The sequence below is a fragment of the Physeter macrocephalus genome, chromosome 11 (genome assembly GCF_002837175.3).
Source record: "Physeter macrocephalus isolate SW-GA chromosome 11, ASM283717v5, whole genome shotgun sequence".
NCBI classification, from domain to species: Eukaryota; Metazoa; Chordata; class Mammalia; order Artiodactyla; family Physeteridae; genus Physeter; species Physeter macrocephalus.
Genome location: NC_041224.1, coordinates 153,571,248 through 153,585,783, shown reverse-complemented (window position 1 = coordinate 153,585,783; position 14,536 = coordinate 153,571,248). Strand labels below are relative to the sequence as shown.

At 35.9% G+C, this 14,536-nt stretch overlaps 1 protein-coding gene across 2 annotated transcripts in view; it reads right to left on the bottom strand.

The window, feature by feature from the left end:
- PSEN1 (presenilin 1) overlaps nucleotides 1-14,536 on the bottom strand; it is an 83,707-nt gene that overhangs the window by 32,595 nt on the left and 36,576 nt on the right. For both annotated transcript variants that reach the window (XM_007107203.4, XM_007107204.4), the window contains exons 5-6: nucleotides 7,312-7,379; nucleotides 2,440-2,660 (exon numbers count right to left, since the gene is read on the bottom strand). In XM_007107203.4, coding sequence (XP_007107265.1) covers nucleotides 2,440-2,660; nucleotides 7,312-7,379 — 289 coding nt within the window. The remainder of the gene's footprint in view (nucleotides 1-2,439; nucleotides 2,661-7,311; nucleotides 7,380-14,536) is intronic.

Sequence of the window (14,536 nt, the reverse complement as noted above, 5' to 3'; positions counted from 1 at the left end):
GTGGGTTTAATACGTACTGAGACATGTATAACTTTGATTTCTATTTTTGGTATCTGTGAGGCAAGAGAGTCTCAGTTATTTTCCCTAAAGAGGGAAACCTTGGATAAGTGCTGTTGCTACCACTGGCAGAACCAGGTGGCTAGACCACTTGCAATGTCCCAAGGGTCTGTAAAAATGCACAGATGGAGCCAACTGTTGGCCAGATTAAGACGACTGCCCAAAGTTCAGCTAATTTTGCTGACCCTTGGATCCCATTCTTTGATCAAGGATGCCTGGATTAAGCAATGAAAAGCAGAGCTCTCCAGTGAGCTCCTTCACAGGTAGTTTTGATGCTGTCCATAAAGTGTACAAACTCCCACTGCTGTTTGTTCACTCATTTGATCCCAAAGGGCTCCCGTGGTAGCCAGGGGTCCAAGAGAGGGGTGACCTCCTCTAGCACCATGTCAACTGGCAAGGGACTGAGGAAAGAAGAGGTCACCCTCTCCTGTGGGTGAGATACTCCAGGGGGCCCAGACTCAGCTCTATCATATGGCTAACATTTCTGTCTTAGCAAGGAGGCCCTGGTGGCTGTGCTGAGCTTGTAGAATGCTGCCTCCATGATATGGAGATAAGGAGTAGATGGATTCGGAGCCTGTGAAAACCTGTTTCCAGGAGAGCTCGGTATGTAGTCAGAAATGGCCATTCTAAACGTGTACAGCATGGGACTGAAAAGGGTAGTTCCTCACACCAGAGATCCGTGGGCAAATTATGATCATAGTGAGTGATCCAGATATTTCAGGAGGTATGAGAAGAGGTTGCTAAAGCCTCTACAGTGAATGATTCTCTGGGGCAGAAGAAGGGACACTAATGGAAGTAACTACTATATTACAATTTGGACAGATTCTAGAACCTTATGTTGTAGGAGGTCCCCATTCAAGGTGGGCCAATTTGTAACAGTATAAATAGGCTTAAGTAAAATTTGTAAATGAAGAGTATATTGCCTCCAGATCCCCAAAGGGCCTAAAACATAGTGGGCTTGTTTTAACATCGTGGGTGCAGAGAGGGTCAGCTGCTATTTCTTGACAGTGCCAGAGATGCAGAAGCCCTCAGCTTACCAAGTAACTTTCAGGAATTTAACTGGGGTGGCAGAGCCTTGTACTATGTTCAGGGAAATGCCACCTCCCTTTTGAGCTCTACTGTGAATATCTGTATGTCCTCACCAAGTAGGTCCAGTGAATTTATTCAGAGGATGATATCATCAGTGTAATGTTGTATCTGTGCTCCTGGACAAAGGTGGATGTGGTTAAGATCCAGCTTGCAAAGATTTTGTGCAACAGTAGTAGGGCTGCTAAAGTACCCGAGTTGCTAGGTAAAGATATAATGTGTCCCTTTGAAGGAGAAGGCAAACTGTGGCTGTCGAAAAAAGCATGGAACAGAAGAACATATTGATAAAATCTCTGACTGCAAAGTATTAACCAGCTGCTGACTGGATGGAGCGCAGAACTGGCATTCTTGATCACAGCTGTGCAATGAAAAGATGAGTACTTTGCAAAGCATCAAATACTATACAACCTAAGGTCACTATGAAAAGTCCGTCACAAAGAGTATATGACTTCTACAGTTCTGTGACTGACTGCTCAAATATGAGAACAGAGCCAATCGAATTCTATTTCCACAGACGTTTTATTCATCAATCAAGGGGGAATGATGAGGTTTTCTACTACAGGTCACCTGACATTTTAATAAGCATTTGAACAGGGATGAAAGAACACTGCAGTTATCATACGGAGACCACAAATTGACCTCTGAAAACGGATCTCTTTTTGGCTTTTATGCAAAGTGAGAGTTACAGAGTACACATCTTGGTTATTCATGGCTAAGGTATATTCTGACTTTTCAGGACCCATGTCACATGGGTTGCTAATAAATTTGAAGCTCACACTGCCCAAATAAGTTTTATCTTTAAAAGAGTAATTCTACCCAAGTTGCCTTATAAAAAGTAGTTAACTTAATTTTTATATTAAAAATTAGTTGAGCATTTTATGTGTGTCAAGCACTCTGCTAGTGCTTTCCAACAAATATTCTGAGAAGCATTATTCCCATTTTCCAAATGAGGAAACTGAAGCTCGAAGGGCCCGAATCACCTTCATAAAGTCATGAAGGCTATCAGTGGTAGTGATAGGATTTGAATCTAAGTCTTAGGACCAGCAGTCTATGGATCCTTCCACTAACTCATCACTGAATTAAACTGGGGGGATTAATAAAACATTTTTAAAGAACTTAACCTCAAAAAATTTGAAATCTTTATATGAAAAAGATAGTAGAGTTAACTGATTATTTACCGAAAAGCTATGGGACATTACTGTTGTCATTTTCCCTAAGTCAAGATAACTAGAAGAGGAAGGAAAACACACCAGGAGGTATTTCTGTGATGAACAAAATGTCAGTCTTGGGTTTTACCATATACTGAAATCACAGCCAAGATGAGCCACGCAGTCCATTCTGGGAGGTACTTGATAAATACCAGGGCCATGAGGGCACTGATCATAATGAGATATGCCTGCTGGAGTCTCAGTGGACCTTTCCAGTGAATGGCAATCATTCCCACCACACCAAAATTCCAGATCAGGAGTGCAACTGTAATGTAGTCCATGGCAACATTATAGGTTTTAAACACTTCCCTGAAAAAAATTAAACAGATATCTAAAAAGATTTGCATACAATAAGTTTCATCAAAACATTTTTTAGAACTATGGTTCTAACATAGATATTCATTAGATAGTCATATCCCAGCTTCACACTTTTACCATATCTTTCTTTAAATTAATGCACTTTTTTCCTCAAGTTGAGCTTATTTTAACAGAAAACTCTGTATCAGTCATATAAATGGGAAACCAGTATCACAGGCCACAGCTGTAAAAGTAAGTACAAAAACTAAAAAAAAGGCCATATAACACCTAAAATGCTATTCTATACTTTGGGAAATGCTTGTTTGAAGTATCTGAAATTGGAAAAAATTAAACATGCAAATAAATTTTAGAGCTTAGGACATAAGGTGTTATTTTCATAAAATTTAGTGCAGCCATTAAATATATATATGTTTTACACACATACACACAAACATGGGATATAGGCATGATATATTGTTGCCTGAAAAAAAATATGATCTCATTTACATGAAATAGTGTGTGAGAAGAGAGAGCAAGAGATCGATGTAGTAGTTCCTGAAAAGATGCAGGACTTATCTTTAGATGATGGGAGTCTGGAATTTTAAAAACTTTTCTTCTTTTCTTTCTTTCTTTTTTTTTTCCACAATGAATGAATGAATGAATTTTTATAATGAAGAAAATAGTATTTTAATTTTGGGAGGGGGAATTCCATCTTAAAATAAAGATACAAATATAGAAGATGGGTAACTGAGGAGAAAGAAAGCACTCATTTATTTAAGCACAAACTTTGGATTCTGGAGACTATCCAGAAAGGTGATCTTTCCATTTTGAAATTTCAAAATAAATGTTGAAATTTCTGGATGATGTAGCTATTCGTATTAAGCATTTCAGATATCCCAGCACTCAAAACAAAAAACCCCCAAAACTCCAAACTATTGTTATCTTTGGCTAGGTAATACATGCCTAAAATGTAAAATTCCCAACATATACTGTGAAAAGTTTCCCCCCAAATCTTGTCTCCCTCTCCAAAGGAAAGCACTATTATTAACTTCATATGCATCCTTTTAGAGAGTGTCCATACATATCATAAATATACTTCTCTACTGGACACAAATGATAGCACACACATTGTTCTAAACCAGGGTTTTTTCTATTAATGATATTCCTGGAGAACTTTCCACATTAGTATACTAGAGTACCTCATTCTTTCCAATGGCTTTACTGTATGGATGTACCATAATTTATTTAACCAGTTTTCTATTGATGGATACTTAGACTGATTCCATTCTTTTGCTATCAGAAACAATGCTGCAATGATTATCCCTACAGATTACTAGGTTCAGGACATATTCATATAAAACTTTAGTAGATATGCCTAACTGCTCTTAATCAAAGTTTTACACCAATGTGTGCATGTTTATTTTCCTGCAACCTTGCCAAATTAGAACATTTATTAAACTATTTGATCCTTGTTAACCTAATGTACAGCTTTAATTAGCATTAATTTTATAAGGAGGGTGTGCATATTTTCATATATTTATAAGTAACTAGTCTTTCTCTTTCTGTTGACTATTTTTTCATATCCTTCGCCCATTTTTTTTCTGTTAGGTTGTTGTTGATCTTATTGCCATGTAGAGGTTTATATATAAAGTAAATTAGCCTTTGTTTATAAAATGAGTTGAAAACACACTTAGCAGTTGGTCATTCATCTTCTGATTTTTTTCATGGTGTGGTTGGTTGGCTTGATTTTTGGGTTTTGTGTGAATGTGTGTGTGTGTATATATATATATATGTGTATATATTTATATATAAAACATTAGATTTAATGAAAGACCTTTTAAGTTACATAATTAAATATATATATATACTTAAATTCCCCATCCCCCATGTTTTTCTCTAGTTCTTTTATGGTTTTACTTTCACATTTAAATTTTTAATCCATTGGAATTTATCCTGGTATAGATATAAAGAAGAAATTCAAATTTTTCCTCTGGATGACTACCCAATTATCTCAACACCAATTACCAAATAATCCATTTACAGCCTACTGATTCTATACTACCTTTATCATAAATTAAATTCCTTTATATATTTGAGTATTTTTTTAAGTCCTTCTAATCTTTTCTACTGATTATCTGTTTATAGTGCAGGTGTCACTATTTTAATTATTATAGTTTTATAATTTTTTAAAAAGTTATTTATTTATTTATTTTTGGTTGTGTTGGCTCTTCGTTGCCGCGCATGGACTTTCTCTAGTTGTGGCGAGTGGGGGCTACTCTTTGTTGCAGTGAGCGGGCTTCTCATTGCGGTGGCTTCTCTTGTTGCAGAGCACGGGCTCTAGGCGCACGGGCTTAGTTGCTCCATGGCATGTGGGATCTTCCCGGACCAGGGCTTGAACCCATGTCCCCTGCATTGGCAGGTGGATTCTTAACCACTGTGCCACCAGGGAAGTCTCTAGTTTTATAATTTTGTATCAGGTGGGAGTAGTATCCCTCAGTTTTCTTCTTTTTTACGATTCTTTGGGGTACCTTCACTTATTTATTTTTTCAAATAAATTTTAAAATTATCTTGTCCAGATTAAAAATAAATCTTATTTGTATTTTTATTGGGCTTATATTAAAATTTAAAATAAACTTAGAGAGAACTGACATCTTTATGATGATATTCTTTCTATGTAATCTGGTATAATTTTCCATTTGTTTAAGTCTTCTTTTTAAGCCCTGAAGAGGCATTTTAAAATTTCTTTATTTTATCTATTTATTTATTTTTAAAATTTTGGCCATGCCGCAAGGCTTACAAGATCTCAGTTCCCTGACCAGGGATTGAATCTGGGCGACAGCAGTGAAAGCACCAAATCCTAATCTTTAAACCACCAGGGAACTCCCTAAAATTTCTTAATTATAGAGCTTAAACAATTACTGTTTAATCCTAGATATTTTCTCTTTCTTGCTGCTCTCATAAATGGGATTTTTTTCTTTTCATTATGTTTTCTAACTAGTTGTTTACATGATGGCTATTGATTTATGTTAATTAATTTTGTATGCAGTTGCCTTACCAAATTTACTTAATGATTCTAATTGTTTTTTTGGTTAATTCTGAAACCAAGTAAATAATCATTTTATCTCTAATTACTGATAATTTAACGTTCTCTTCCAAATTGTGTAGCTCTTATTTCTTTGTCTTATTTAATTGCATTCACTAGTCCTTCCAGAGCAATGATTGACAACAATAGTGATAAAGGAAATCTTCATCTTGTCCTAACAGTAACAGGTGTGCTTCTGAAGTTTTCCTGAGAGGATGATACCAATCTTTAGAATAAGATTCATATATTTTATCATGTTAGAGAACTAATCATCTGTTTTATTATGGAGTTTGACCAAGGACAAGTGTTGAATTTTGTCAAATTCTTGTTAGCATGTACGAGATGATGACTTAGTAACATGGTGACTTGTATTGATATTTCCTAATAATAAACCAGTCTCCCATTCTGCAAACAAACTCCATTTGGTCATATGTATTATACCCTCAAAGGGTTGTTGCTGAATCCTGTTAGTGAATATTTAGTTATTCTTTTGGCATCAATAAATAGGACTGATCCACAGTTTCCTTTTTCTGGATAATTCAGAGGGTTTTGGTACCAGTGTTACCCTGCCTTCTTAAAAAGAATCTGGGGCTTCCCTGGTGGTGCAGTGGTTGAGAGACCGCATGCCGATGCAGGGGACACGCGTTCGTGCCCCGGTCCGGGAAGATCCCACATGCCACAGAGCGGCTAGGCCTGTGAGCCATGGCCGCTGAGCCTGCGTGTCCGGACAGTTAAAATAGCATTAGAGTTATCCGCTCCTTAAAGGTTTAATAGAATTTCCCTATGAAACCATTTGAGCCTGGTATTGTTGTTACTGGTGGAGGTGGGATGAGAACCTCTTCAACAACCTTCTGTATTTTTTCTTTGCTCTACTTAGATTTTCTATCGCTTCAGTGGTCAGTTTTGGTAATTAGTTTTTTCCTAGAAAATCATCCATTTCATAGAGATTCTTGCATTTATTTCTTTTGTCTATGGTCATTCCCCCTGCTTCTACCAAAGAATTAACTCTTCAATTTATTTTTTAGTTTTATCGCTTCTTCCTAATTTAAGAGCTAGTGCAATGGTTTACGACCTGTATTCTGCCACTGGGGCTGAGAGAAAGGCAAGGCGGGCAAATCTCTGAGTCTCTCTATTTTCTTCAACAGAGCAGCTCCACTTTTTTCTATTTTATATGTGAAGTTCTCATGTAAGATTTCATTTGAAAGGCAAAAGACTAACTGATGAAACAATATAAAAGTTTAAAAATCAATTCATGTTTATATATATGCTTGAAACGCTTTAACATTCTGATTCAAAGATTATTACTAGAAGTAAAGAATACAGTAAATTCTTTACTAAAAAGACTTAGAATTAACTGTAGTCTTGAGTTCTTTCAGTTCTACTTATTACAAACAAGGATCAACAAAAGAATATCGCTATTGATAATATTAACTAGTTGTATATATACCAAGTATGGCCTATACATGGAAACAATTATAATTTAAGAATAATTCATCAACAAAGTACATTTCTTTAAGTGACAGTTATAGAGCCCAAATAAAGTTAATTTCTGAAAAACAGACCAAATATTTCACTACTTACCCCAAGTAAATGAATGAGAAAAAGAACAGCAACAATAGGGATGAAATAATAAGCCAGGCATGGATGACCTAGAAAAGAGTTTCAGTATAATTAACAGATCCCATAACCCTAAAAAAAAAAATCCAAATTTCTTACTTCAAAAATTGTATATTACTTCTGTATGTGTTATGATTTTCAAATGGCAAAACACAAGCAGCTTTGGGATCAGTGAATACCTATAACAGAACTCTTTGGTGCTGAACTACTCATAATATAAATAGAAATTTTACCAAAATACATGTAGACCTTCGTTCCTTTAGAAATAGGTAAAATTTTAAAAAGAAAAGAATACATTAAAAAAACCAAATTATCGAAGACAACCTATGGGACTTCCCCGGTGGCGCAGTGGTTAAGAATCCGCCTACCAATGCAGGGGACACAGGTTTGAGCCCTGGTCCGGGAAGATCCCACATGCCGTGAAGCAACTAAGCCCTTGCACCACAACTACTGAGCCTGCACTCTAGGGGCCGTGAGTCACAACTACTGAGCCCATGTGCCACAACTACCAAAGCCCGCGCACCTCGAACTCATGGTCTGCAACAAGAGAAGCCACCACAATAAGATGACGGCGCACAGCAATGAAGAATAGCCCCCACTCACCACAACTAGAGAAAGCCCGCAAGCAGCAATGAAGACCCAACGCAGCCAAAATAAATAAATAAATAAATAAGTAAAATTTTAATGGTTATTGTGTTTAAAAAAAACAAAGACAACCTATGGAATGCGAGAAAATATTTGCAAATGATATGACTGATAAGGGGTTAATATCCAAAATATATGAACAAACCAAACAACTCAATGTCAAAAAACAAACAACCCAATCAAAAAATGGGCAGAAGACCTAAAGAGACATTTTTCCAAAGAATACATACACATGGCCAACAGGCACATGAAAAGATGCTCAATATTGTTAATTATTAGAGAAATGCAAATCAAAACAACAAGTTATCACCTCATACTTGTCAGAATAGCTATCATCAAAATGACCACAAATAACAAGTGTTGGCGAGCATGTGGAGAAAAGGAAACTTTTGTACCCTGTTGGTGGGAATGTAAATTTGTGCAGCCACTGTGGAAACCAGTATGGAGGTTCCTCAAAAAACTAAAAATAAAACTACCATATGATCCAGCAATTCCACTCCTGGGTATGTATCCAGGAAAAACAAAAACACTAATTTGAAAAGATACATGCACCCCTATGTTCATAGCAGCACTATTTACAACAGGCAAGATATGGAAGCAACCCAACTGTCCATCAACAGAAGAACGGATAAATAAGATGTGTACACACACACAAACATATACACACACACACACACACACACACACACACACACACACACACAGGAATATTATTCAGCCTTAAAAAAGAATAAAATTCTTCCATTTGCAGCAATGTGGATGGACCTAGAGAGTATTAGCCTTAGTGAAATAAGTCAGACAGAGAAAGACAAATGCTGTATGATACCACTTATATGTGGAAACGAAAAAGTAATACAAATAAATGTACATGTAAAACAGAAACAGATGCACAGATATAGAAAACAGACTAGTGGTTATCAAAGGGGAATGGGAAGTGAGGGGTACAAATTAGAGGTATGCCAATGTTCACTGCAGCACTATTTACAATAGCCAGGACTTGGAAGCAACCTAAATGTCCATCGACAGACGAATGGATAAAGAAGATGTGGTACATACATACAATGGAATATTACTCAGCCATAAAAAAGAACAAAATAATGCCACTTGCAGCAACATGGATGGACTTAGAGATTGTCATAGTGAAGTCAGACACAGAAAGACAAATATCATATGATATTGTTTATATGTGGAATCTAAAAATAAGAGTACAAATGAGCTTATTTACAAAACAGAAGTAGACTCATAGATGTAGAAAACAAACTTATGGTTACCAGGGGATAAGGGTGGGGAGGGATAAACTGGGAGACTGGAATGGACATATATACACTACTATATATAAGATATATAACTAATAAGAACCTGCTGTATAGCACAGGGGACTCTACTCAATACTCTGTAATGGCCTATATGGGAAAGAATCTGAAAAAAAAAAAAAAAAAGAGTGGATATATATAGACATATAACTGATTCACTTTGCTGTACTCCTGAAACCAACACAACATTGTAAATCAACTATACTCCAATAAAAATAAAAAAACAAAACCAAAAACAAATTAGGGGTATGGGATTAGGAGGTACAAACCACTATGTATAAAATAGATTAAGCAACAAAAATATATTTTCTAGCACGTGGAATTATAGCCATTATCTTGCAATAACTTTTTTTTTTTTTTTTTTTTTTTGCAGTACGTGGGCCTCTCACTGTTGTGGCCTCTCCCATTGCAGAGCACAGGCTCCGGACGCGCAGGCTCAGAGGCCATGGCTCACGGGCCTAGCTGCTCCGCGGCATGTGGGATCTTCCCGAACCGGGGCATGAACCCGTGTCCCCTGCATCGGCAGGCGGACTCTCAACCACTGCGCCACCAGGGAAGCCCCTGTAATAACTTTTAATGGAGTATAATCTGTAAAAATAATGAATCACTATGCTGTATACCTGAAACTAATATAATACTGTAAATTAACTATACTTCAATTAAAAAAATGATCAACAGAGTCAACAGTTAACATTTAAATTTTAAAGCAGCAATATTTTCAATGGAGGAATTTTGATGTATTTCTTAAACAATAAATTAATTGATAAATAATTGATAATAAATTGATAAAATAAAATAATTGATAAATCAAATTCAATAAAATTGAAAATCAGATATTCAGTTAAGTGACCTATGTACACATACTTTAACTGTACAGAGAAAATAGGTCTTCTAAATTACATAACCATTTGACAAAAGATATTCTGAGGTTTCAATAAGTATTATTGAATCTGAGGTTTCAATAAGTATTGCTATGCTATGTTTATTTTACTTGGTTCATTAATAAGTTAATACTTATATGTCAGCCCATTAATATTACGCAGAATTCATATAGAACTACATAAATATTAGTCATTATTACTCATGTACAGCTTATTAATATGAGAGAATCAGAACTTGATTTTTAATTAATTAAATAATTAATTTCTTTGGCCACGCCATGTGGCATGAGGGATCTGAGTTTCCCGACAAGGGGTCGAACCTGTGCCCCCTGCAGTGGAAGCGTGGAGTCTTAACCACTAGACCGCCAGGGAAGTCCCCAGAACTTGATTTTTATAATCTATTACACAAGATAAAAAAATTTTATGGTAATTTTATATAATGAGTATATTGGGTAAAATACTATACAACCCAAAGAGTCTGGGGTTTTAAAAAATAGAATGGAGAAGCATGATAAATTCTCAGGTAATTTTTAACCAAAAGTGAAATTATTTTGAGGTAGATACACCCATAATATGCTTTATGCTTTCAATGAACTTTACTGTTTAATGACAGGAGCTACTTAATCAACAACTTTCCCAAACACATCTCTTAATCAGAAAAGACCAAATCAAACCTTAAAGAAAAAGGAGAAAAGAAAAGCTCCAAATCAAGAATATTATTTTGTCTTCTTTTTAAAAAAAATCTCCCACACACACCTCCCAGATCCATTTGTTCCAATTATCTCACTCTAAACTATCAAAATCTAGTTGTTACTAATGTTAACATTAGAATCTATGTTAATTTTCTCTTGTGGTTCCATTTTGATCATTCAAGGTGATCTGTGATTGTTAATTCTTTTGAAGAAAAGATTTCTTAAAAATTCTCTCTTTCTTTAAAACAATTTTATAAAATGTTACAATTTGGGAAAAAGTCAAAAGAGTGGCTTTACATCACTAAAGTTGGTATTCCTTTGACATTTAAATATTCTAAATTGACTATCCAAATACAACAAATTTAATATCTGGTGTTCCTCCATAAAAACCTCCCCTAACATTTTTTTTTTAAATTTATTAATTTATTTAATTTTTGGCCGCATTGGGTCTTCGCTGCTGCACGTGGGCTTTCTCTAGTTGCAGTGAGCGGGGGCTACTCTTTGTTGCGGGGCGCAGGCTTCTCATTGTGGTGGCTTCTTTGTTGGAGAGCACAGGTTCTAGGTGTGCGGGCTTCAGTAGTTGTGGCACACGGGCTTCAGTAGTTGTGGCTCGTGGGCTCTAGAGCACAGGCTCAGTAGTTGTGGCACACGGGCTTAGCTGCTCCGCGGCATGTGGGATCTTCCCGGATCAGCGCTCGAACCCATGTCCCCTGCATTGGCAGGCAGATTCTTAACCACTGTGCCACCAGGGAATCCCCTCCCCTAACATTTTATTCTAAAATTTTTCAAACACACAGCGAACCACTGCCCAGATACCACCAAAATTCTACCATTCACATTTTGCTGGACTTGCTTTGCAACACATCTATCCATCTCTCCACGCATTAGCCCATTTTAATACATATCAAAGTAAACTGAAGACACCTGTACATTTCCCTCTAAGTACTTCAACTTTAGCAAAATATTCTAAAGGAAGTCCTTACTCTAGTTCATCTGCAAAAAAAATAATAAGCAGAAATGAATCTTCCCACCTGCATCCCAGCCCATCACAAGTCTTAGCTTTAGAAGTAATCCAAGTTATAAAACTAAAAAGTATATAAAATATTACAAAAGAGAAAAACTTTAAAGAGTGGGAGATATATACTGGTATTCCGTACCGAGCTCCAAATTAAGGGCTAGAGTAAATATTATGTACCAGAAATCCTCCACTTTCTTAAGAAATGCTTTTTACCTTGTTTTATGGGGGAAGGGGCAAGGGAACATGGGAATGTTTTTTATTTTAAAAAAACAACATTTTTCTGAATACAAAGTAATATATGCTTATAACATATAGAAAATATAGAAACACTAAAAGAAAAAACAATTCCCACTGACCAATGAGAACCAAAGTTGACATTAACATTTCCTTTCAGACATGTTTTCTGTCTGTATATGTAAACAAAGACCTTTTAAAAAAATTAGAATCAGGTAATAGAAAATTTTACATTCTGCTTTTTTAATTAATTTTTTATTAAAGACAAATTCTCATCCCACCAAATTTTTTTTTAAATATGATTTTAAAATGACTAAATAATAGTTTATTTACATGCATGAACCCACAATTTAACTTTTCCCTTATGCATGGAATTTGTGGGGTTTTCCTTCTTTTTCCAATTATATTTTATGCTAGGAGTAATATCTAGTATGCAAATATTTTCCAGCATTTGTAACACTTTGGGATAAATCATGAAAGCAAAATACAGAACCAAAGTGTACAGACATTTTCTAATTACTGACTGTTGATACATACTGGCTTAGTGACTCCGCAAAAAAGGCCTGATTAACCTTCACCAAGTCAATAAGTTAAATATGTTAATTGTTATTTTAATATATATATTTTTTGCTAGTGAGGAAATACACATACACCTCTCTCTCCCTCTCTCTTCCTCTCCCTCTCCTGGCCATCTATATTTCCTTCATAATTTCTCTGCTTGGATTTTTAAAATTTCTTACTAGGAGGTTCATAATTTTAATTATTTGTAACTGCTCTTCATATGGTAAAAATATTAGCCCTCTGCCTGTAATAATGGTTGTAAATGGTCTTCTTATTTAGGTTAATCACTGATGTCATGATTTTCTGACTTATTACCTAAATTCAAAGCCTCTTCTGATGATGACTAACTAACACCTTCCCTTTTTCTAGAACATCAGGTGGTAAAACAGGCCTTTCTCATCTTGCTACAATCCCTAGTTCAGCTTTCCTGTGCTAAAGGCTCTGAAAGAAAAGAGCCCCTGCTTCAGTACAGAACAGCAACGATCTCCTCTAAACACTGAACTATCTAGGCCAGAAATCATGTGACTTTAGTAAGCTATACATTTTCATCTATAACAAATGATATATAATAATTAACTGCCTTTTCCATTTCTTCCTTTTTAAGGTTTGTTTGGTCTTTTAGCTTCTTGTGCTTCTCAGAGACATTGCACAATCAACCACCGACACACAAATCTTCAGGGCTTATTTCCAAACAGGTCCTGGCAAGTTTCTGAATTTCTGACTCAAAAGCTCCTTTTATTTTTATACTAGGAGTCAAAATTAACAACTTGTTTCTATAGAATCGGCTGTGTTTGCTAAGACTTGAATATTAAAAAGCAAAAGAAAACAACACAAAAATGAATGGGTGAATGTGGAAATCCAGCTAAGTATAAACCTTTTAGATTGTCTAACATGAAGCATTAACTAAAATATGCACAAAACTGACCAAAAATACATCAGGATAAGTTCTAGTTCTACCTACCGAATACAACTACAAAACCTGGATCGAATGCGTGCAGCTGCCAGTAGGCTGGGGAGTCAGAAGTACCAGGAAGCCAGCAATGAGTTTACCACTTTTTCCCTCCAGTACTACCCTCCTCCACCTGAACTCAACACAACCCAAGTGGACATTAGCAAGACTATGAGCTCCAGGAGAAGCCCTCTAATTTCCTGCTAGCAAAGCAGAAAGAGGTCTCCTAACACCAAAGAAGAATGCAAAACCCCAGGTGACTCCCAACAACATGTGAGGAACAAAAGTAGCATGTAATCCAGATACAAGTCACAAAGAAAGTCCAATAAGGCAGAGAAATGGAACTGGCAGGTAAACATTTATATGTAAACAAATATATATAGTGGAAAAAAAAAGATAAAGTAATTGAGACATGAGCATATTTAAGCAGGGGGAGGAGTATGCTTCTCAACATGGGTTTACATCATTTGCTCTTTGGCTCTCTCAGTGTTGATGACTACCTGTCGCCATCACACACATCTTTTGTCTTCAGTCTCCAGATTCTGATGTCAGACTGCAAATGGTCATCACTTAGGTTAATACTTCCACGCACTCAACAAACAAGGTTAAACTCTGTATAATTTTAGTTTGTGAACACTGAAAAGGTATTCCATCTTATTAATAATAAACTAAATGCAAATTAAGACATTTTTGCTTTGCCTATGAGGGTTAGCACATATTTTTTTTTAAAAAATTAAACGCTGGTGAAGGTGGGGTAAGACAGCCTCTTTCTAAGTACAAATTGATACTATCATCTTGAAAACAAAATTCTGCATAGCAAGACGGTTAAAAATATGCCGATAATTTGCTCCAGAAATGCTGTGCCTAGGATTTTTACCCTAAGGAAATAATTTGAA